Source organism: Sorex fumeus, unplaced genomic scaffold (assembly GCF_029834395.1).
Source record: "Sorex fumeus unplaced genomic scaffold, SorFum_2.1 ptg000020l, whole genome shotgun sequence".
Taxonomy (NCBI): Eukaryota; Metazoa; Chordata; class Mammalia; order Eulipotyphla; family Soricidae; genus Sorex; species Sorex fumeus.
Genome location: NW_026606077.1, coordinates 7,359,461 through 7,384,421, shown reverse-complemented (window position 1 = coordinate 7,384,421; position 24,961 = coordinate 7,359,461). Strand labels below are relative to the sequence as shown.

The 24,961-nt window shown below is 48.3% G+C and overlaps 1 protein-coding gene across 2 annotated transcripts in view; it reads left to right on the top strand.

Moving 5' to 3' along the window:
- Positions 1 to 24,961, top strand: part of ASCC1 (activating signal cointegrator 1 complex subunit 1) — a 101,437-nt gene extending 76,476 nt beyond the window's left edge. For both annotated transcript variants that reach the window (XM_056113534.1, XM_056113535.1), the window contains exon 10: positions 24,494 to 24,961. In XM_056113534.1, coding sequence (XP_055969509.1) covers positions 24,494 to 24,610 — 117 coding nt within the window. In that variant the 3' untranslated portion in view covers positions 24,611 to 24,961. The remainder of the gene's footprint in view (positions 1 to 24,493) is intronic.

Genomic DNA, 24,961 nt, shown 5'->3' with positions numbered 1-24,961 from the left:
CCAGAGTTGGTTTGTGGGTGTGTTTCCCACATACCTAACTTTTGGCCGTTTACTTTCTTGGTAAACTTTGCCCCAAGGTTTTGGGGTCTGGCCAAAGGCACAGCAGCAATTTTGGGGTATCTGGAAGTCTGAAGGCGCCATCAGGCTGCTGATGCACTCGCCTCCCAGGTACAGATTGACCTGCTGGCGGCACCAGACCCCCAGACTTTGCATTTTTTAATATGAAGATCTTTTTTTCCTTGTCCTAGTAGATTTTTCTCTTCACCCACATACTTTCCATAATTGCATTCTGATCTACTATTACTCATAAGCAGATTGTGTCCTAATAAATAGGTGGTCCATTTCTGATACTTGAAGATTTGTTTTTTTTGAGTATTAAATTAATCTGTGAAATTGAAATACAAGGCACGTTTAGGATTGTGTTTATCTTTCAAATATTATAGACCACGTTCTGTAATATTTTTGCAACCTGTGGCCTCTGTATTGCCTGTATTTGCCTCTGGGCAAAGAGAAGGTTTTGATTTTTTATTTCACATTTTAAGAAGGGCTTAGGTTGTACATTTTCAAGGTCGTGACTGTGTTTGGGGGGAGGGAAAGTATGTATCTGTAACTTCAGCCGTTAGATATGCCCTTGATGTTAGACATGCCCTTTACGTTTGTTTTTGTTTTGTTTTTTTGTTTGGAACTGTGCTGGTGGTGCTCAGCTCCGCTTCTGGCTCTGCACTGAGGGATCACTCCTGGTAGGCTCGGGAGACCACGTGGGATGCTGGGGATCAAACCCTGGTCAGCCATGTGCAAGATCAGTACCTTCCCCGCTGTACTGTCACTCCAGCCCCATAGAAAAGACCTTTAGCTTCCCTTCCTTGCCCCTGCACGTGTAACGTCATGTTGCTTGACATGACTCGACAGTTCCCTTGACAGTTCACAGGTCCAGCGTGATGCGCTTCCTGTGTTTGAGGCAGCAGGTGCACGCTCCTTCCCGCTGCTCAGCGGGGCAGTAACAGCCGTTCCTGCTCCCGCGTGGAGAGTGAGCAGTTAATTCCCTGTGTCCCTTGAGGCTCTTCTACTCTGGAGGTGGCGTTCTGGTCCTCGAAGCAGCAGTGCTCACTCAGGGCTCGTGTGAGTGGGGCTGAGGAAAACAGTAGCAGATGACTGACCTTTACGGCCCCCGATGCAATGTGGCCACTCTCTCTTCCTCTATCTCATCTTTTAGTTTTTTTTTTAACCAGCCCCTCCCCCCAGTAGTATTAATTACTTAACTTTGTTGTTGTTGTTGTCGTTATTTTGATTTTAAAAAACTGGACTGGAACAGTAGCACAGCAGATAGGGCATTTGCCTTGCATGCGGCCGACCCAGGTTCGATCCCCAGCATCCCATATGGTCCCCTGAGCACTGCCAGGAGTGATTCCTGAGTGCAGAGCCAGGAGTAACCCCTGTTGCACTGCCGGGTGTGACCCAAGAAGCCAAAAAAAAAAATAAAATCCCAAACGAAAAACAATTGATTGGGAAAAGAAATCGAGTAATGACTCCAAACCAGCTTGGTTCTTTTCGAATTAAGGTCCAAAAGGATATATCAAGTGTGAGGTGCTTGGACAGGAGGGTGGTGATGGCAGAGAGCCCGCGGGGTGGCTGAGTGAACAATGTGGATGTCTCACTTGAGATATTATTTCTGTCATTCTCAGAACTCCGTTTTCCACTGACAGATGCTTTCCCTCAGGGCCAGAGCAGTGGTGCCGCACGTCGTGGCTCACCTCGCACACGACTGACCTGGGTTTGATCCCTGACACCTAATACGGTCCCCCAGCACCTCCAGGAGTAATCCCTGAGCATTGCTGGGTGTGACCTAAAAGGAAAACAAATTTTTTTTAAAAAGTTGCTTTGCCTCAGGGCTGAAGAGGGTGGATATCGCACTTGCATTGCATGCTGCTAACATGTTGGATTCCCAGCATCGCGTCTGGTCACGCGAGCACCAACAGGAGTGATCCCTGAGCACAGAGCCAGGGATCTGTGCTGAGCATCGCTGGGTGTGGCCCAAAAGCCAAATAAATAAATAAAGATAAAGATGCTTCTTGCCCTTGAAATCTGCCCAACCCTCCAGGTGACGACATGATTGTGGCTCCCTCTAGTGTTGGCAGAGGCTTCTACACACGCACCCTCCTGCTTCCTGCCCCTCAGCCTTGGGGACCCGCACCCGAGGCCGAGGCCGGTGGTGACTGTTTATTCACCCAGCTCTCTGCTCGAATCTGACAGCTCAGGGGCCGCAGTGGCTAAAGTGACTTGCCAAAGGCTGCTGCAAGTTGGGTGCATGGTCCGAATCAGAGCGAAAATGACTCAAAACTCACAAGTTGTTTCTGCTGCCTTCGCGAAGATACTCAGTATTTAGGAAGAGATTATTGAATATTTGAAACTAGACACACCCATTTGAAAGTCTGATCACGTTGCATTAAAACTCCATTTATAAATGTTGGAACGAGAGGTGGTGGGCCAGTTAGTCTAACACTGGCTAATTAAGAAATTAGGTATTTGTGGGCTGGAGAGAGAGAGGACAGTGGATAGGGCACTTGCCTTCTGTGCTGACCCAGGTTTGATCCCTGTCACCTTGTGTGGTCCTCTGGGCCCTGCCAGGAGCAAACCCTCACTGCAGCACCAGGAGTAAGTCCTGAACACCACTAGGTGTGGTCCGCAAAACCAAACATAAAGAATCAAGACTTTCATGTTGAATATAATACTATACCAGCAGAAATACTCATTGTCTACAGTCTGTCCAACCGTGTGCCCTGAGAAGCTGTCATCAGCTTCCTGCCTTTGGGGAGACAGAAGCTCTAATACAGAGTGACGGGGATGAGTTAGGAGCATGGAAGAGAAGAGTCTTTGAACATCGACAGTCAATAAGAAAGCGTCCGTAGGTGTATTTTCCTGTATTCCACTTCCAAGTCACCAGTTCCAGGAAGTCGGCTCTCACCTCTGTTTGAAAGTGAGGGTCAGACACGGCGCCCAGTGATGGCCACAAGCACAGGAGTGATACTAACTCTGTTTGTACAGTAGCCTGCTTTGGCACTCGCCATGAGGGAACATCTTTCTCAGTGACCTTCGAGCCCGAAGTCCCTGAAACCCTTTGGAAAGAAATAAATTAAGGGAAAAAATCATTATATTAGATAGTTGTTTTTGTCTTATTTAAAAATAAAACTATTATGTTTAGGGGGGAAAATCAATTTCCCTAATAAGATCGAAGGTGCTTGGAGTAAGCAGAAAGGTCAGCTGCTCCGGCTACTGAGGAGCTGGTAAGGAGCGCAGGCGTGTGTGTGTGTGTGTGTGTGTGTGTGTGTGTGTGTGTGTGTGGCATTTTAGCAGCTCCTGGGGGCAGGGGGCAGGAGTCCTGGTAAGGGAAGCCGCCGTGCAGGGGAAGATCAGCTTCATCTGCTATGCAGAGAGAAACGGAATGAGAAAGCAAGTCATTGCTCATGGCTGTAAGAATTTAATGAGTTAAAAAAAAATAATTAAAAAAAAAAAAAAGAATTTAATGAGTAACAACCAATTGCTATTCCTCTCCACGGACAGTCAGCCCTCCTCACTCGGTGTTGTGTATTCTGGGCCCTTTCATGGCAAAAAAAAAGAAGAAGAAGAATCTCTAGTAACTTTTGGAAGTGGAAGCCGCATTTTTCTTTCCTATAGCTCTTTTGAGAGTTGTTTGAACTCTAATAGACGCATATCTGGTTACTCCCAGTTAAAGTGATTCTGTTATCTGTCACCCTTGAAGGACTCTGATAACTGAAGAATCAATTCTTCTCCATCCAGAAACCAAGTAGGCTTATTTTGTCATGGAGTGTTGGTTGTTGTTCTGGGTTTGCTCTTGTTTTCTGGACAGTGCTGGGGGTTCGGGGGAGAGTCGGGGAGGGGCATGGGCGGTGCTCAGGGCTGACCCTGAGTCCCACAGGCAGTGGGCTGTCTCTCCGGCCCCTGAATGTTGTGGCTGGATTTATAGAAAAGTGACAGTTCTGAAAAAGAGGTTAAACGTGTGAAGAAGGCCTCGGCCTGTTTGTAGGCTAGCCCCCAGCAGAGACTGCCCGTCCTTCATGGGAGAGATGGGAACAAAGCCATTGCTGATCGCCAAGGCAGTGACCATCCTGTCAAGAAACAACTGTTCCCCCACGGAGTGGGCACGGACTCTACTGGAGAGAGACGTGTCCTAAGGGCCATCTAGCTGGGGGCCTTGTGGAGTGGCTTTAAGTGACTCAAGCAGTATTTCGAGGCTTGGCTTTCAGATTGAGCAAAGGTATATTAGTAAGTGGCCCACAGTTTCTTTTTCTTTTCTTTTTTTTTTCTTTTTTGGCAGGAGGGGGCAGAGGTGAAGGTTGGTTTTTAGGCCACTGGGCAGTGCTGGCACGGGACCTGGGCCCCCCATGCAGAGCCTGGGCTCCCCACTCCCGAAAGCCGTAGTTTCTCACTGCAAAGAGAAGTTACAGGAGGCTTGGGCTGTCCTCCCCGGGAGAGCAGGTCCCCAAGGGAAACCCAGGCACAGCGATGGGTTCAGGAAGGCAGAGAAGGTCCCCCAGGCCCTGGTCAGAGGCCGGGAAGCACGGCCTTTTCTTTCCCTCTCTCTGTCCTTCGCCGTCGCAGCTGCCGTGGCCGGGGCTCGGGGAGGCTCTTTTTTTTCCTTCTTTTTTTCTTATTCCCTCACCCCCTCCCTTTCTTTGCTGTTGATGCTCTGACTGGGGGCTGCACAGACACTAACTCGCACTTACTTTTTCCTCCCTTAGTTTTTGGTTTTCCAGCCGTGGTCTGTGCACACTCGCCACAGTGCCAGCCGGGTTTGCACACCTTTAGCTGTGCTCCTGCACAGTGCTCCCTGGCCCGTGCACCTGGCTGCAGGTGCCCCTTTCTGAAGTGCAGAGATGACTCGTGGTGCCAGGGCTGCCCTGACCATGCCCAGCACACGGGAGTCACCAGGGGCTCGAGGGTGCACACTCAACCACTGCACCAGGCTGCCAGGCCCAGGGCATTCTAGACCAGCGGTTCCCAGAGCCGGTGCTTCCGCGTGCTGGGGCCACTGGCCAGTAGTACCAGGCCCAGAGTATTGGGTGGGGGGAGGGGCAGCAGGTGCAATTGGAAACTTTCCACTTGTTTGTTTAAAGAAGACAGACTTCCTGGGGAGCACTGAGTGTCTTCCTTGGTTTTCTTTCTTTCTTTTTTTTTCTGAAAAGGGGGTGATGGGTACTTAAAGTCCCCCAGAATCTAAACTATTCTAAACAACTAAAGAGAAGATTCATTTGTGCATTATCCATTTTGTAGTCATGAACCTTTACATTTAAAGAAGGTGGTAATTGGTGTTATTAGATTTAGTTATTTGGATGGGGGGACACTGGGAGTCTTTAGGGCTGACTCCTGCCTCTGCCCAGAGATCACTCCTGGCAGAGCTTGGGGGACCACGTGTGGTGCCCGGGATGAGTCTGGGTCAGCCCGTGCGAGGCAAGCGCCTTTCCCTGGCACCATCTTTCAGTCCTTAAACATCATTCCTCATACCTGATCTGACAGTGTTACGGATTTGTCTAGCCACGTTGAGACTTTTCTTGAAAGATGTAAACGAAAGTAACATGAGCTATTCTTTCTTTTTTGCTTTTGTTTCATCTCTTCCCCTTAAAATCTTTTAAAAGGGCAATCAGGATGAATCCATTTGCATGAGATCTTTATATAATTTGCTTTACTTAAGGAAGTGTCTAGAAAGGAAGCTTTTAAAACACATAATTTTGGGCGGGAGCAATAGTCCAGCAGGAAAGGGGGTGTTTGCCTTGCTCTGGTTTTGATCCCCAGCATCTCAAATGGCCCCTCAGGCATTATCAGGAGTGATCCCTGAGCACAGGGCCAGGAGAAGCCCTGAGCACCACCAGGTGTGACCCCACCAAAACCCAAAAGACAATAAAAATAAAATACAGACTTATTTGGTGAAACATATTAAAAAGTGCTCAGAGCATATATATACTGTTTATTGAATAGTTACATAAACTGGGCAGTGTAGCTATGATGGTCAAAAGTCGAGCCTGCTTGCCAGGACTTGCCTGGCCAGTGTTTTTGTTTGTCCTGACGTAATAGGGGCGCAGGTCAGTTATTATTAAACATTCTCAGTGAAGGGCCTTGCTTCAACTGATTAGTACTTTGTGTTGGATATTAAGGAAGTCCTGAAGAGATGACTTCATTGTCTTTTTTTTTCTAGGAAAGAAAGACAGGATTGAAATACCTTTTGGGGGCCTGGAGAGATAGTACAGCGGGTAGGGCACTTGCCTTGCATGAGGCTGCCCTGGGTTCATTCCCTGGCATCCCTTATGGTCCCCCAAGCATCACCATGAGTAATCTCTGGGTGCAGAACCAGGAATAAGCGCTGAGTACCTCTGGGCGTGGACCCAAAACCAAGACAAAAAGAAGTGCCTTTTAAAAAGGGGGTTAGCGGAGGGGGGCAGGCAGGGTGGGGGACATGAAAAAATAAATAAATAAAAAGGGGGTTAGCTCTGTAGCTGGGGATGGTCCAGTGCAGAGTGCCAGCCAGGCAGCTCGAGCTCACGCGTCAGATCCCAGCTCTGACCCTCGTGTGTGGAGCGTGAGCACCTGCCCAGCACCATGAGTGTGGCCTCCGCTCAGCATAGCAGCGACAGGGAGGGAAGGGCAGGGAATTGGTGTGGAAAGAGACTGTCTACCAGAGAAGGTTGTTTTGGTGCCACAGCAGACAGTGCTCATGGGCCACTCCTGGCTCTGCACTTAGGAATCACTCCTGGGATGCCAGGGGTTGGCCCCGGGTCGTCTGCATGCAAGGCAGGCACTCTCCCTGCCGCATTAATTCTCTGGCCCCAAGGAGACTGGCAATTTGAAAAACTCCTTCTGAAGGAGAAAAATCGTGGAATCAGGCATGAGGTTCGGGGTTTGATTTCTGGCCCTGCAATAAAGAAAAGGAAAGGGAAGAAGAAAGCAAGCTAACATTTTTTTCACTCTCTTAATAGACAGACATGTTATATTTTTCTTGAAAATTATTTCTTAGCTATCTCTTGCTTAGAATTTATTTTTCAAAACTCGGCTTTCTCAGAAAACCCTCCCTTGAAAGATTGTCGTTAAATGTTCCCTCACACCATAGCATCAGGATGAAGAACAGCAGTGGAGTAGAGAACAAAGATGTTGAAGAAAGTTCCACTGTACCCGTGGTGTCATTTTACCTGATGGCTCTGTGGTTTGAAGGTTTAATCTTATTTCAGTAAAATCACTAAGCAGAGGTCCCTGAGCTATTTATTATACTCACACACTCTTGGCCCTTATTAAATTCACTTCAATCGGACATATTAATATTTTGGGATAGCTTTTATTTATACATCGGAGGCAGTCACATTATTCTCAATAATCACGCAGGAAGGCAGCCTGCTAGGGGAACAGATCTATGACTTTCTGAAGAATAAAATGAATATGTTATGAGAAAGGTCAGAGAAGAAAGTCCATGAAAATTACATGTGCATGCGTATTCAATTAAGTGTTAGAAGGTAAAGTCAAGAAAATCTCTGGCAGAGAAAATAGGAGGGAAAATCAGGCAGAAAATAATCCTCGGGTTGTGCAAACATTACTAGTAGTGTTTAAGAGTGGAAAATAGATAGGCCCTGAGATTTTGAGCTGGGATGGAGTCAGGATGAGGATGGATTATTTCCCTAGACATGGGGCAGCTGCAGAGAACATTCTCTCGAGGAAGGTCTGGCTCCATCTCCTCTGACTAACGTTTGTCCGGGAGGACCCCCCCCCACTCCTACTGGTCACTACGTCATCAAAGATAAATAGGCATATGTCCACATAACCTCTTTATCAAAAGCAAGCAAATATCCAAAGCTTGCAAAGATAGGAGATACTAGATTTACCCAATTTAGCTAAAAATGATGAATGATATTTCACTGATCTTTCTTTTTTTTTTCCTTCTTCTTCTTCTTCTTTTTTTTTTAAATCTTTTTAAAACTGTTTGGAGCCAGAGAATTAGTACAGGGATTTGCAGACTTTGATTCTGCTGACCCTGGTTGAAATCCTCAGCACCACATATGGTCTCCTGAGCACTACCCAATCAGTTCTGAGCACAGAGCCAGGAGAGCCTTTGAGCATCTCCAGGTGTGGCCCCAAACCAAAATAATGAACCAAATTTCAAAGCTGATTGGGAAGAGAGCCGAGCAGCCAGAGTGCTTGCTTTCCTGCAGGATCCGGGGTCCAGGCCTGCCACTGTGTGGGCCCCTGGGTACAGAGCCAGGAGTGTCCCACATGGCTGAAATGCCCTATCCCCCAAAAAGCCAAGTTTAAATCTTGTAGGTTTTTTTTTTTAATGTTTCATTGATTTGCTCAAGCAGGCCCAGTAACGTCTCCATTGTGAGAATTGCTATTACTGTGTTTGGCATATCGAATATGTCCCAGGGAGCTTGCCAGGCTTTGCTGTGCAGGCGAGATACTCTCGGTAGCTTGCCGGGCTCTCCAAGAATGGCAGAGGAATTGAACCCGGGTTGGCCGGGCCGGCCGTGTGCAAGGCAACCACCCTACCACTGTGCTATCGCTCCAGCCCATTTATTAATCATTGTAATCCCCAACATAATACATCAACATGTTTTCATGCATTTAAAGGGGAAGTATTTCCTAGTTCAGTAAAAAATTGTGCAATGGCTTCTAGAAGACCTTCATTTTAAGCAGCTTTATAAGTGAAACATTTTTTTTAGAAGTCTGGACCTTCTTTCTTCAGTTTGCTGTAATCTGCATTCACTGCAAAAAACTTGTATTGATCATTTGGACCCAGTTTGTTCCAGGGGTCTGGGTTATTCTTTCTGTCCCAACTGACATCAGGATTGAACAAGGCCAGGCAGGTGACATCCTGGGTTAAGTGCGCCCTGCACTGAAACTGTGCGGACGACCAAAATCACCTAGGACCTCCTCATCTTGTTTTGTTTTGGGCCTACAGCCTGCAGTGCTCAGGCCTTACTCCTGGCTCTGTGCTCAGGACCATGTGCAGTGGCAGGGACAGAACTGGGTTTCGTGTGCAGAGGTAAACACCTCAACCCCTGAACTATTACAAAGGGAAGCAAGGCAGCGGTTTTGGAAAGAGCTAAATAGAAATACTGGAACTGTAAAATGCAATAACTGTAATCACTGAGTTCAGTGGATGGTTCTAGTGCAAATCAAACATAGTAAAGAGGAATATGGTTCCCCAAGCACCACCACAGTGATCACTGGGCCGAGCAAGGGGTAAGCTCTAAGCACAGAGGGTGCGGGCCTCCCCCATTGGTTTTGGCTTTGGGGTTTTGTAAAGAAAGGAGGAAATGGGCTGGAGATGCACCTTTCATGTGTGAGACCCTATTTCGATTCCTGGTACTGCACAGCGAGAGGGAGAGAGGGAGGGAGGAAGAGAGAGGGAGGGAGAGAGAGAGAGGAAGAGAAGAGAGAGGAAGGGAGAGAGAGACCTTGTGAGTGCACATTTTCTCAAATAGCTGCGCTCCAGAAATCTTTGTTGACATTTTGAGTACCTTTTGTCCTGTATTTACGGTAGATGCAGCTTTCACTAAACTTTCATGCTTTCATTATCCTAAAAGTTGAACCATTTTAATCCAAAGGATGTATGACTTTACTGTAAGGCACAACTGTTTTGCTGAGAACTCTCTGTGGTAGGAGACACTGCGAATAAGATTGCCGCATCTCTCTTTAGAATGTTTCGGTTGGTTGGTTGGTTTGGGGGCCACACCCAGCAGTGCTCAGGGAGCCCTCTTGACAGTGTGCTCAGGAATCGCTCTGGAGAGTTTGGGGGACCACATGGGACACCACGGATGGAAGACAAGTGCACTTCCCTTGGCCTAACTTTGGCTCCTCATAGGATGTCTTTAAGAAGTGATAGTTCATTTTCCCTAGTCACTCTTCCTACCATCATCCCTTTCAAATTATTCATTTAATTCCTTGAAACCTATCTCTCGCTCCATTGTTCCGAGACAGCACCGTGAAAACATCCTCACACCCCTCTTTATTCAGGGCCTTGACCTGCCTCTACTTTTTCCCTGGTAATGACACCGAGTCTGAAGCCCGTTTTCTCCTTCAGATGTTCCCTCTTGGCTTCAGTGGCATTTGTCTCTCCTGATTTTCCCCCTTGCCTTTGTTCTACTTCTTTTTTCTTTTTTCTTTTTTTAATTCACTGTCCTATATGACTACTCCCTAAGGTTTTATTCTTTTCATTCCCTTTCAGCAACCTTCTGCTGTCTGAATGGTACTTCTTTTTCAAAGTGCAGCATGAATGTTACCTCCTCCCAGCCCGTTGCTGGAGCCCTTCCCCACCTCAGTTCCCTTGCTGACTGCCCTTGATTGCCAAGAAGGTCCGGGCCCCTCGTAGGCGTCAGCGAAAGTGCCTTGTGCCTGACAAACAGGAAGCTTTTCTTGATCAGCCGACTTCAGTTATTTCCTACAGAAACCAGGTTTTGGAAGAAAAGAAGAAAAACATGTTCTCTTTGCCAGAGGTGTTAATTTTGCCCTGTACATGAGATTTTAAATTCTTAGAGCAGAGGTTGGTAACCTAGTACTAGTATCAGTGGCCAAATCCTGCCCACCATCTCTTTTTTTGTATTGCAAACAACAAAGGGGTTTATGTATGTAAATATATATATATATTTAGTTATTGCTATTTTTTTTTATTTTTTACTTTTGGTTTTGGGGTCATACCTGGCAGTGCTCAGGGCATACTCCTGGCTCTGTTCTCAGGGATCACTCCTGGCAGGGCTTGGGGGACCATATGGGGTGATGAGGACTGAACCTGAGTTGGCCACATACAAGGCAAATACCCTACCTACTGTATTGTTGCTCCGACCCTGGTTGTGTGTGTGTGTGTGTGTGTGTGTGTACACACACAAAAATATGAATATATATATATGTGTGTATATAATTTTTTAATAGTCTAAAGAAGAATTACTGTTGTATGAGACTCACATTTCTGAATCCCCAAAGAGATTTTTGGGGAAGAGGGTGTTCCCCAAGCAGTGCTGAGGAGGTCCAAGCAATTATCAGCCAGTCTGGCCGGTGGGTCGGCACTAGGGTATTGGTGTGCTGAGGATAGCTGGGACACCAGAAAGTGCTGGGAGCCCTCCAAGCCCCTCACCTGTCATCCAGCCTGACCCAGTCATGTGTAGGGCACGATGTGGTTTCAGGACTCTGCCTGGGCTCAGCTGCATGCAAGGCAAATGCCTTAAGCCCTCTGACACCACAAAGAAGTTTATTGGGACACAGTGATCCTCATGTGAGTGCTTGTATACTATCGTGCCTGGGTACAGCCCACTGGACCCTGTTTGGAAAAGGCTGACACTGTATTAAAATTTAGTTTTATTTTATTCAACACAACTTCCTGCTTTGTGCTTAGATATAATGCCATTACGTATCAGACCCCCAAGATGCACTAATTATCATCTAGGTAGAACAGCACTGAGTTCTATCAGAGTTTGTTTTCACTTGAGTCTTTACTCGCCAATGGCTGTTTCTTCTTGAAAATCGGTTTACCCGGGGCCAGAGATGGTAACCCAGTGGCAAAGCATCTGCCTCACAGGCTTGAGCCCAGGTCCAGGCCTCGGCTCTGCCTGCACAAGCAGGAGCATCTCATTCTGCAAACACTTGTGGTGCTTGTAATCTTCCATTAGTAAGGGAAGTTCGTTTTCTTTTTGGGTGGTGTGGGGTGGTTTCAGCCATATTTGTCAACTCAGGGGCTATTCTTGGCTCTCTGCTCAGGAGTGATCCTAGCAGTGCTCGGGGGACCACATGTGGCACCGAGGATTTGAACCAGGGTCAGCTGCGTGCCAGGCCAGTGCCCTCTGACGCGGGAGTGGACTATCCTCTCTGGCCCCCAATTAGTGAAGCTGCTTTTTCAGTTAAAGTTGACTGTAGCTTTATGACTCTACATAGCAATATGTAGCCGATGTGGGTAACAATGAACTTAAATCCACACGGAACTTCCGTTTATCTAAAAATACATCCAAAATGAAGTTTGGGCTTCTGGACGGCATGCTCTTTATTAATTTGAAACACATTCAATATTTTTTTCCCTTTCTTTCGGTGGAGCAAGATAGTTCCAATGAAATTTCTTTTCTTTGCTTTTCGGGCCACACCCAGCAGTGCTCAGGAATTTTGCCTGGTCGTGCTTAGGCATCACTCCTGATGGTGGCCAGAGGACACCATGCAGTTCTGGGCCCAGGGACCAACCCAGGGTCAGCTGCGTGCGAGGTAGTGCCTTAGCCCCTGGCCTCTCTCTCTTGCCCTTAGCAACATCATCTTATGTGAGGAACGATCCCAAAGACTTCTGACCGCAGTTGGGTCATTTCTTAAAGCATCAGCTACAGGAGAAAGTGCAGTCTGAGCTGCCTCAATCTGGTTTTGTGCATTCTTACTGCAAGTTACTGGCTGGAGTTAGGACGGGAGGCAGAAAGAGATTCCAGTCGGAGTAGTATGTTACCAAGACTTTCCCTCAGATTTGATTTTATGTGTCACTTTGCCTGAAAAGCGAAGGTTTTTGGTTTGTTTTTCGTAGTTTTTAGGACCCTCCAAGCGGTGCTCGGGACTTGCTCCTAGCTCTGTACTTGGGAATCTCTCCTGGCAGGGTTGGGGGGACCCTACGTGGTTTTAGAGGTAGAACCCAGGTCACTCAAGTACCTTTCCCTCTGTGCTGTCACTCTGCCCGCTAGGAAGTGAACTAACAATAACGAGAGCACAGGGACTTGAGAAATAGTCCAGTGGGTAAAGAGCTTGCCTCGCACGCAGCCAAACTGGGTTCGGTCCCATTACCCAGCGTAGTCCCTGAATCTGTCAGGAGCAATCCCTGAGTACTGCCGGGTGTGGCCCCCAACCCCCACCACCCAACAAAAGAAGAAAGTGAAAGAAAGAACCAGGGATGGAGATATAGCTCAGACTTGTATAAGTGCGAGTCTAGGTTTGCTCCCTGGCACCACTAAATCAATATAAATCACGATCACGACCATCCTGTTGTTCGTTGATTGCCTCGAGCAGGCCCCAGTAACATCTCCTTTGTCCTAGCCCTGAGATTTTTAAAAAAGTGCCATATTCAAGGCTCTTTCAGGGTTAGGAGATGAGACCCATCATTGTTACTGGTATTTGGCATATTGGGTACGCCACGGGGAGTTTGCCAGACTCTGCCATGTGGGCAGGTTACATTCTGTAGCCTGCCAGGTTGTCCAAAGCAGGAATGAGATAATAAGATGTCGCATCCGGGATCTGGGTTTTATAGTCTCTGGGTCAATATAAATAAACTGCATTTTTTAAGAGGCCAGTTTCTCATACTGTAGTATCCTTGCAACTCCTGAGATTTGTGTGGAATGCTAACCCTGGTCTTCTGCCAAGCCTTTGACCCTTAGCCCACAGCTTTGCAGAGGGAAGCGAGCCATCGGAGCTGGACTGCAGACCAGGAAGCATGTGTCTTAGCATATAAAGGTCCTGAGGGTAGGTGTCCGATGGCGCTGGCAGAGTAGGGCCCTTCCAGTAAGGTGACTTCATTGAAACACCGAGATGCAACCTCTCTCCTGCTTCTCAGGAACTGCGACAGACCCAGCTATGGCTTGGACTCTTCTTCCTTGTTTCTATATAAACTCCTGCCATTTCCCGACATTGCCAAGGGGCGTTCGATTTGCCGTTGAGCACTGGGCACTGTTCTGGTGTTGGAGAGGGAGGGGGTGAGATGAGCCGAGCCTGATGACCTTGTTCTCTCCTCTCTTCCCTTTGGTCTCTTTCTGACTTGGTTGCTTGGCACAGCCGTCAGCCTCCACATGCCCAGCCTCCCTCAAGCCACTTGCCTGGAGAGCCCAGAAGTCATCTCCGTAGCTGTCCCCAGGGCCCCTTTCCCCGGATTCATTTCTGCTGACTGACACTTCTTGCTAATAGAGAGTCCCCGGAAGAGATCAAACCACTGCAGCGGGTGCATCTGAGGGGCCTCAGTGAATGGTACCCGAGGATCAAAGGAGAGGAAGAGGGTGCTAGCCAGCAGTGGGGCCATCCAGGCCCCAAGGTGAGGTTTCTCTGAAGGAAATTTTGCAGCAAACCCAATTCCCAGCGGCCCATCTCTGAAGCTAATTCTGCGTCTGCTGTGGAAACGGGGCGGGCAGCACGCTGGGGTGTGCGAGATTCGGGCTCGCGGTTCAGCTGTGTCAGCACCCCCTCCTGGGTCTTCCTGCCTCCTCTCTCCCCTCCCCCGGCAGCCCCCAGTTTTTCTTGCTACTCTCAGATTGAAAGGCTCTGCGAGGGAGGGGGAGTCCCTTGGCATTTTGAGTATTGAGGTGCTCAGCAGAACTGCCTGGCATCCTGTTTGTATATAGCAGTTTTAATTCTCCCTCTAATAGGTCATTTGGCCTCACCAGCAGTCTCGAGCCCTGATACTCCTTACGTCAGCACCGAGGCTCGAGCCAAACAACCCAAAGTGCAACCCTGAGTGATTATCTGAAGGAACTTTCGGAGCTTCAACGCCGGCCTCTGTTTGCCTGACTTCTGCCTGGCGCCACCGGGGGTCAAAGCTGCTCGCATCCCTGCAGCCAAGATGGGCAGGTGGTGGGGGGAGCGGACAAAGGCGGCAAGGTCGCGGGCCCGTCGCACGCCAAGGGGCCTGTGCCAATCCCATGCCATCTCAGTCCGGAAACAGGACTTGAACTCTGGCCCCACGCCAGCTTTGTGGGTACCATTTAATGGAGACAAGCACGGCAGGTGTGAGTGCCAAGCGAGGGCACAGTGCAGCTGTCCACTGATTCACAGCCTCCGCTTTCCCGAGGGAGGCGGCTGGGAGGAGGCGTTCGGACGCCCACGGTCTGGGCCACAGTGCCCCCGTGCCTCATGACCTCTTCTCGCTGTCTGTTCGTATCGGTTATGGTTGCTCACTGCTGATCGCTGGAGTTTGGGGTGGAATCGTGGGCACATGTAGAGCCCCGATTTGGAGGTGAATCTAGGATAGTAACTACCTGCCAAACATATTGTCTGTTTTTGTTTCTTTATTTTGGGGCCACACCGGGCAGTGCTCAGGGATCACTCCTGGCAGTGCTTGGTAGACCATACGGGATGCCGGGGATCGAACCTGGGTTGGCCGCGTGCAAGGCAAGCCCCCTACCCGCTTAAGTTACCTCTGTAGCTGCAGTTTGGGGAATTTTAACAGATAAAAGTTTAAGACAAAACTGACCGGTGGGAAAAGGAAAAAAATTTTAACTTGTGAATTAGAATTTCCTAATTCTAAGTGGGATTAGTCACATGAACTGTGATTTTTTTTTTTCAGATTTACAGTTTTATTTATTTATTTTCAGTTTTTGGGCCACACTCAGCAAAGCTCAGGGCTTACTCCTGGGTTGGCACACAGGAATCACTCCTGGCAGGTCAAGGGGTAAGTGGTGCCAGGATAAAACCCAGGTTGGCCACGTGCAAGGCAAGCACCCTACCCACTGTCCAGTACCCCAACTCCAGTTTCACTCTGTTTTTAATGTGGTGATCATATATCTACAAGTTTTGTATACTTAGAGACCAATTTTGTATAGAATACTCTGGAAAAGAGTTGTACTATTGGATTGGAGAGATAATACATCTTGTCTTGCACACAGCGGACCCGGGTTCTATCCTCGGCACCATATATGGTACCCCGAACCCTTCCAGGAGAGATCGCTGAGCACAGAGCTAGGAGTAAGCCCGGAGCAGAGCTGAGTGTGTTACAACCCTCTTTTATCCCTCCACCCAGTAAAAGATAACACAGACATTTACACACATACACACACACACACACACACACACACACAAACATGGTTGTTTCTCTCATGCTTGGACATAAAACCAAGAGAATGCTTCCCATGGAGTTGATTGCATAGGGATAGCTTTCAGAATGAAGTTCTATCTCACCAGCATTCTCATTCCAATGGGGGAGGGGGTGCGGGGGGGGTAGGGGGGGAGGATTTTGGGTGGTGATGCTCAGGGGTCCATACAGTGTTCTGAGGTTCAAACCTGGGTTGGCCATGTGCCAGGCAAATGCCTTATCTCTGTACCAGCTCTCCGGCCCCTCTAATTCCAATCCCCTCTCTGCCTCCCCGCCTCCTGCCCAATGGAGAGTAGCAAATTCCCTGCCTGTGGACCCGACTTTCCCCTGGCCTGTGTTCTAGCCTCCTCCCAAGAACTCAAGCTTCTATCAGTGTTGTGGGGCTAGCCTGCCTAGTTCTTATCTTTTAAAATGGAAATAATGATGTTCAGCTCTGGCTTATATCACAGTGATTTCTTTTGAAGGGTTAATGAGCTACAGGCTTTGTAAGATACTTTTAGATCCTTAGATAAAAGATGTTATTTAACCACTGCGGGCTTCCTGCTGAGAGCGCCTTTCCCCGGCTCAAAGTGCTTGTCTAACTGTCTCCATTCATCCTTCTCCCAGTCGGGGAGGGAGGTGGGCTCGTGCTGGTATTAAGCTTAAATCAGTGCTGTTACTGTTCCATGTATCCGTAAACAGGGGATTATTGTGCAGTCTGGAAGTTGGTGGAAAAGATCACAGGAGAAAGACCCACGTAGCCTGCATGGGTTCTTCCCCTCGACTTTAACAGAATTCCAGTTGCCTTACATGAAATCCTGCTTTCTTTAGGAGAAGTGGGATCTCGTTTAATCCTCCTAAATACTTATATTAATTGGATACCAGCACTTATTTTCAGCTGTGGCAGATTAGGTTCCGAGGTTAGTTAATTCATTACGCCCAGAAAGTCTCTGAATTTCATGAGACATATATTTCTTTGGAACTCTGATTTTGGACTTTAAAATTCAAGTTGTGTGAGAAAGGAAATTCACAGTGACCTTTAGCACAGGAAGTAGATTCCTCTAAGGAGAGTGCTTATATTTTGTGTGAGATTGAAGAAGGAAAGCAAGCCTCGTCTTGGAAGGCAGGTGGGCAGGGATCCAGGCAGATTTGTCATCATGCAGTTTAGGAGTGGCCGACCATTTCGTTTTGTCGCTTGCGGTCATGGGTCCGGGAAGGCTCCTCTCGACCTTGGCCTCATCTCTGCCTCGGATTCTTTCCAGTCACTCCCATGGAACTGAGTGACACAGGGAGTCGGTTTGGTCTTGGGTATGTGCCAGGATGTGGGGGGCAGAGCTGGGGGATCGGAAACAGCGTGGCTGGAGAGACAGTACAGCGGGTAGAGCACTGGCCTTGCACACAGCTGGCACGGGTTCGATCCCCAGTACTACATAGGGTCCCTCTGTGCCCCGCCAGGAGTGATTTGAGGTAAGCCCTGAGCACCACTGGGTGTAGCCCCAAAACAAAACAAAGAAAATCTAAAACGAAGGCAAGGGAGAAAAGAACCTAGTTGGCCCTAGGAAACCTAATTTGTTTTCTTTCGTTGTCTGCCACGACACTGGGAGGAATCCGTAATTCTCCCAGTGTTCTCCCAAGGAGGGGAACATGTTCAGAAGTAGAAGTGGTGGGTTTCACAGCACACGTGAACAGGGCACCATCGAAGGGTCAGAAATTCTGGCTTCAACCCAAACTTTATCATCTGATACTCCACATTTCTTTCTCTACTCAGAGAGGGGAAAAGCTCGTTTCGCTTCACGGAGATGCTCTGATGCAAATACAAGAAAAGATTGCATCTCTGTGCATAGCTGCTTTAACATCTCATACTTACGGCCATAAACATTCCTCTTAAATTGTCCAAATCAGTACTTACTAAAGTAACAGCCGGGCGGGAGAGATAGTACTGAGGAAAAGGTGTCTGCCTGGCTTGTGGCTCACCCGGGTTTGATCCTGGGCACACCAGATGGTCCCCTGAGCACCACCAAGGAGTGATCTTGAGTGCAGAGCCAGGAGTAACCCCTGAGCATCGTGGGGTAACAAAATAAAACAAAATAACTTGACATCACAAATATTGGTCTTAAGTGATATTTCTTTTTCTTTGTTTTTTGGTTTGGAGGTCACACCTAACCGTGCTCCTGGGCTCCTCCTGGCTCTATGTATATTTTCAGGGGAAGTGTCACTTGCGGTGTTGTTTGAGGGACAGTGTGATACCAGGAATCAAACCTGGGCACCTGCACATATGGCATGCATTCAACTTGTTGAGCTATTTCTCTAGACCTTAAATTACTTCTTTAGGGGCTGGAGCGATAGCACAGCGGGTAGGGTGTTTGCCTTGCACGTGGCCAACCCTGCTTCAATTCCCAGCATCCCATATGGTCCCCTGAGCACCGCTGGGAGTAATTCCTGAGTGCAGAGCCAGGAGTAACACTTGTTCATTGCTGGGTGTGACCCAAAAAGAAAAAAAAATCTTTTTTTGGTGGGAGACCCGGGCCACACCTGGCAATGTTCAGGGGATGCTGTTGGCTGTGGAATTACTCAGAAATCGCTCCTACTGGTGCTCAGGGGACCATCTGGGATGTTGGGGATTGGACCCTGATCAGCCACTGTGTTCTCTCTCCAGCCCCATGCCTTTAATTCTTTCATTAGATATTTCTGGCTTTGTTCATTGTTATTCTCCTTTGTAACACTCTGTTTTGTGTGTGTGTGTTTTTAAATGCTAGTTTCCAACACAACAGAACTCTGTGTTTATTTTCGAGAGAAATAACTTCAGAAAGAAAACAGTTTAGTTTTCACAGCCCCCAAGGGAACACAACAATGAAAGGGAAAACCTTAATATGACTTAAATACCTTATTGTATTCTTTTAAATTTAAAAATTTCCTGTTAGGTTTTTGTATTTTCTAATTAATAGACCACTTTGCTTTTCATGAGCTACATCAGATGAGGCGGGGGGCGGGGGGGGGGGGAAAGGCAGGTTTCTTTCTTCTTTTAAACTCCTTAGGTCAACCTTTTTCTTCTTTCTCCATCACGTACCCAATTAAATGGAGTTATTTAGTTGATTTGTGCTGATTTTCATCCAGAATTCACATTTAAGGGCCGGAGCAATAGTCCTGCTGGTAGGCTCCTTGCCTTGTGTGCAGCTGACCTGAGTTCATATCCCAGCACCCCGTATGGGCCCCGGGGTGCCGCCAGGAGTGATCCCTGAGCACGGAGCCAGGAGTAACCCCTGAGCACTGCCAGGTGTGGCCGCCCAAACCAAACAAAACCAGAAAAGACTGCGTCCGCATAGGCCTTTGCGCGTTACAGGGGTGCAGTGCTCACTGTGACTGTCACAGCCTTGTCGTCAGGGGCTGAGAGCCGGAGGGGTTGCCAAGCTGAGATGTTTGAGTGCCTGGGTTTGAGTCACTTTATTTTAGCTTGGTGCATGTTAGTTCCTGGATGTTTACTTGCGTTCTTTGTACCCTTGGAAAAGTTCCTCAATCCGTTTAAAACTGGGCTTCAATTTATCAAGTGGGGATTGATAATAATATCTGCCTTTTAGAACTCCAGCGACACAGAGCCCTCAGCACAGTGCCTGACTGTGCCTTCCCACGGGTGTTGGCTGTCCTGGCCTTCGTTTCACTCGTATTACTGTCAGGAGATATGTTTAGGGGTCAGAGAGAGTATAGTGATTGGAGACTGTACTCTGGATGCAGCTGACCCGGGTTCAATCCCTGGCACCCCATACAGTCCCTGAAGCCCTGCTGGGAGTGGCCCCTGGGCACAGAGCAAGGAGTAATCCCTGAGCACTGCTGCATGTGGTCCCCAAGCCAAAAAAAAGACAGGCTTATTGTGAATCTTGACTGTTTAATGTAATACCAGCATTAGGTAATGTTGTTTTCTTTTCTTTGCTTTTTTTTTAAACTTTATTTAAACACGGTGGTTACAGGGTTGTCCGTAATACCATTGTGTCAGGCATTCAATGTTCTAACATCAATACTACCACCAGTGGAACCTTCTCCCCACCATTGTCCCCCAGTTTCCCATCCACCCCCAAGCCTGCCCCCTTGGAAGGCACAAAATAATGTATTTTTATTGTTACAACAGAATGGTAAGTGGAATTATTAAAATACAGTTCAGTAAAAGAAAATTTGTGAGAATTGTTGTATTTCACAGTGGTATTGTGCAGTCATTGTCTGAGGATTCGCGGAGCTGTGTGTTGCTGGTTGAGCCTCCTGTGGTCTTGTGTTGGCCTTTTGGACCTCACGGGCTTCTGTGCTTGTTCTTCTTTGTCGTGCTCCTCTGCTGTCAGTTCTGTGGGGTTGGCAGGCGTCGTGTGTGACCGGGCACTCTCGGAGCCCAGAACTGCTGTGTGTGTGAGTCTTGTTGGCTTGGCGTCTCTGCAGAGAGTAGTGGCGAAGCAGTGGGGGTGGGCTGTGTGTGTGGCTGCCCGTGTGTGGGCAGGGACCCGCTTCTGAGGGAGCCTCATAATTTTCAGCCCAGAGACTGGTGTACCTGTGAATTTTAGCAGCTTACCTTCCATCGTTCCAAGATTAGCCCGCTTCCTTCAGTAATGTTTTTTAAATCTCCACTTAAGACACAGTTCCTAGAAATTTTAATTTCCATGGTAAAAAATCACCACAGGGGCTGGAGCAATAGCACAGCAGGTAGGGCGTTTGCCTTACACGCGGTCAACCCAGGTTCGATTCCTGGCATCCCATATGGTCCCCTGAGCACAGCCAGGGGTAATTCCTGAACGCAGAGCCAGGAGTAACCCCTGTGCATCACTGGGTGTGACCCAGAAAGCAAAATAAATAAATAAACAAAATCACCATAAATAAGACCAAAAGATGCATGACAAACTGGGGGAAATACATTTGCATTTTTTCACACAAAAGACAGCCTCACTAGTATATATTAAAGAAAAGAATAAACTGCTAATTTTTTTTTTATTATTTTGGTTTTGGGGCTACACCTGGTGTTGCTCAGGGATTATTTCTGGCTGTGCACTCAGGGATCACTCCTGACAGTGCTTGGGGTAACATATGGATGCCAGAATTGAACCCAAGTTGGTCATGTGAAGACAAGCACCCTACCTGCTGAACTATCTCTGGCCCCAAGAGCTACTAGTTTCTTGAAAGGACAGGTGTAAAGCTTTCTCTCCCCCTATGCCACAAGTAAAATCCAGGACCCCACACAGCCAAGGCAGCTGTTCTCCCACTGCGCCATATTCCTAGCCCTTAAAAAGGGCTTTTTTATGGTGACAGTGCATCATGATTTTTTATGGTGATGCACTAACTGTGCTATGGATTTTATATCTAAGAATATTTAATAAAAGATAGCCTTAGATCCTTCCAGGAGACCCTAGATTGGTAAAAGGGCTTGGAGCATCTGTAGCTGAAGATCTAGTAAACAGGGTGTAACTAGACCAGAACCTTTGCTTTTCCCCCTCAGAGTAGCTCCCTCTCAGAAAGTCTCGTAATTTTCACTGATGCTAGGATGGCTTTGGTGGCCCCAAGAAACGGGGGGCCCCAGCAGCATCTCGGCACCCGTTGCCCTAACATCGAGCCATTCCGCCCTGTTGGCCCAGTGTCACTGGGGGTGCCCCCTGAACTCTTGATGGGAGCCCCACCTCAAAAAAAAAAATCTGTGTTTAGTTCTCTCTCCTAGTCTTTTTAACTCCACACTGAAGTCACATTCCAGCTAATTCCATTATCTCCGTCTTTACTCGTAAAGCCCAAGAACCTTCCTTCCACGTTACCCACGCAGAGCAAAGTGAAGTTGGGGGAGTTGCACCCCCAGCACCCCCAGGTTTAGCCCTGGCACCCCAAGTGCCAGACCACCGGGCCAGGCTGCCAGCAGAGCATTGTAGGGACAGCACAGGCCTGTGAGCACCCTGGGGCGGGGTGTGTATGGGGGGGTGTCGGGACACTTTACACACCATTTAAGTTGTAAGGGGTTTTTGCTTTTGTTTTAATCCAGACACCATGATTTACAGTCACTTATAGCTGAGTTCCAGGTATACTATGTTCCAGCACCCGTCCCATCTCCAGTGTCCACTTTCCTCCACCAGTCACCCCAGTTTCCCTCCAGCGCCCCAGGTTGCCTCCTGGACAGGCACATTTTTTTGTTTGCTTGTCTTCCGTCCACACCCAGCAATGCTCAGGGGTTCCTCCTGGCTCTGCAGTGAGGAATTATTCCTGGCAGTGCTCAGGGGGCCATTTGGGATGCCAGGGATTTAATCTGGATCCACTGCGTGCAAGGCAGCGCCCTACCCGCTGAACTCTCACTCCGGCCCCAAGGCCAGGCTCATTTTGAAGTTTGGTTGTTGTGGTTTGGGTCTCCTGCTTTCAGCGCCGTGGGCTCTTGGTTCTGATGCAGTCTGTGCCACAGCTCTCCACTGCCGCTGTCTGAGGCCCTGGTCCCTGAGCAACTTGGAAGTATTTACGAGATCCTTTTCAGTTCATGTTGTCGAGCTGCTTATTGTCCCTTTGGTTACGTGTCTCTTTGGAACCTCGAGGGCTTCAGTTTGCGAAGCCGCCAGTCTGTGCCCATCTCATCGACACAGCTCTCACTCCACTTCAGTGTTCAGCTCCAGGATAAGCAGAGAACCACTTGGGGCCATATTTCTTTCCACCAAAGGGTGGTATGATTTGAGCAGGGTGCCAAAGCTGGGAAAGCTAATTGTGTAAATCGATGCAGCCGAGCTGATCACCTTTCAGAAAGACGAGACAGTGCGCACACAGCTTCTAAATAGATCTCCAGGGTCAAGTGGATGTCAGCGTGCAGAATCAATATTTACGGGCTTTATAAAGTTAGCTTTTAATGAACCAGGCATTGCTGCGAGACCATCACTTGCAGGAGGAGGAACTGCACAGCGGCGGAAGTCCCTGGCTTGAAGGTTGCATAAAAGCAGGCGGAGACCATCCTTTGCTGGCGGGCAGAGCTTCCCCATCAGGTTCTGCACAGACGTCCTGTGCATGCCTTAAAGGCTTTCTTGGCATGTTACCCACGTCTTCAGAAAGTGTAGCCTTGTTAGAAAAGATGAAGTCATGAAATTTACATACAAGTGGTACTACATAGAAAGTATCATGCTAAGCGAAATGAGTCAGAAAGAGAGGGACAGACATAGTCATAGTCCCAATGCATAGAAAGATCGCATTCATCTGGGGAGCATAAAGTAACAAAATAGGAGACTAACACCCAAGAATAACCGAGATAAGTACCAGGAGGTTCACTCCATGGCTAGGAGGCAGCCACACATTGTAGGGGAAAAGGCAGCTCAGATAGAGAAGGGAGCACCAAATAAAGGGTGTTGGGAGGATCCTCCCACGATGGGAGATGCATGCTGAAAGTAGACTATAGACGAAACATGATTGCCACTCAGTGCCTCTTTTGCAAACCACAGCACCCAAAAGGAGAGAGAGAACAGGAGGGAATGCCCTGCCGCAGAGGCAGGATGGGATGGGGGGCTGGGGGGTAGGAGGGATACTGGGATCAGTGGTGGTGGAGAATGGGCACTGGTGGAGGGATGGGTACTCGATCATTGTATAACTGAAACCCAAGCACAAAAATTTGTAAGTCTACAACTGTACCTCATGGTGTTTCACTAATAAAAATTAAAAAGAAAAGAAAAAAAAGAAAGAGTAGCCTTGGCGTTTCGAATGAAGAAGATAAACCTTTTTGCCCATTGCCACTCCCTGTCTTAAGTACTGTGGCTTCATTTTCCTGAGAGGAATTCTGATGTCCTTTTGTAATTATGCAGATACAAGAACTGGTTCCCCTCAGAGCATGGCTTATCCGCCCCCCACCACCCCCAACACGCCTAAAAGATGAAGAATTGCAGGAAGGCGCATTTACGTTGGGGCACTGTCTCATACCCAAGCCTCTCAGAAGGCTTTTGGTAAATATTCGCCTGTGCCCATGGTCCGTCCGGCAGAAGTGTTCTCTGCCGGTTCCGTGTACAGGAGCATTCCGTAACCCTCACTGTGCGCCAGGACTGTTTGTGGCCCGGGAGCCTCGCCTCTTGTTTATTTTGGTCCTTGCTCTAAAGAATGCTGTTTACAAGGTAGAGGAATGTATGGTATCCAGTCTTATCCTGGCCCAAACAAAACTAGGATCTGACAATGTCAGTAACAAAATCATAAAAAAAAAAAAAAAAGCTTTGTTTGGTGTGCCCTACCACCCGGGACGTCCATTACTTTTCAGTCATATCTGCACAATGGATAAAGTTTGCAGCGAGCTTCTGAGACCTGTTTCTGTGGATTGTTTTGTCAAGGGCGGCTGTTGTTTTTATGGAGGGCGAGGAGGAAGCTGTTTGGTTTTGGAGTTACACCCAGCAGTGGTCAGGGTTTATTCCCAGCTCTGCTCAGAGATCCTTTCTGGTGGGCGTGGGGGACCATATGGGGTGCCCAGGATGGAACTGGGGTTGGCTGTTCACAAGGAAAGAGCCCAGCTCACTGTACTGTCCCCGGCCCCGGCCAGGGGAGGTTTTAACACGAATCAGCGAAGTGCCACCGTGCGTTCCTCCTCCCACCCCATCCCTGGTCACCAGGATCGTGCTCTGAAATAAATACTGACAAGAAAATGCAGGAGAACTTTGTCAGGATTGCTGCGGTGTTTCCACAAAGAGGCAAATGCAAAGCCTTTCCCTGGTGGTTCAGATGTTCACTCAGGATTTTCTCTTTTCTGGTTTCTAGCAATTTGAGAACTTCTACTTTGGTACCCTGAAGCTCAATTCAATTCACATCTCCCAGCGGTTCACAGTGGACAGCTTTGGCAACTACGCTTCCTGCGGCCACGTTGACTTCTCCTGAGGTGGAGCGGGGGAGCACTGGGTCTTCGGCGGCACCTCCAGGCCGAGGAGGACAGCTTCGTTCCGAGCTGAAGGTGGCTCGGGAATTCCACATGGGACGGACGGTTCAGAGCGGCTCTCCGCAGACACTGGTGGACACTGCTCGCCTCTGATGGCTGCCCACGTCCACTGCACTGTCAGGCAGGGGGTGGTGGGCATGAGGATTTGGCCTGCAAACCTGGGCCTGTACATCTTTCCCAGGGTCTGTCTTTCCTCATAAAGCTCTTTGGAAATGGGGCTGCACTTGGCTGGGCCTCGGGTTTGCGAGGTTTCCCATACCGCTGATGATTTTACCCCGGCTATTAAACTCTTC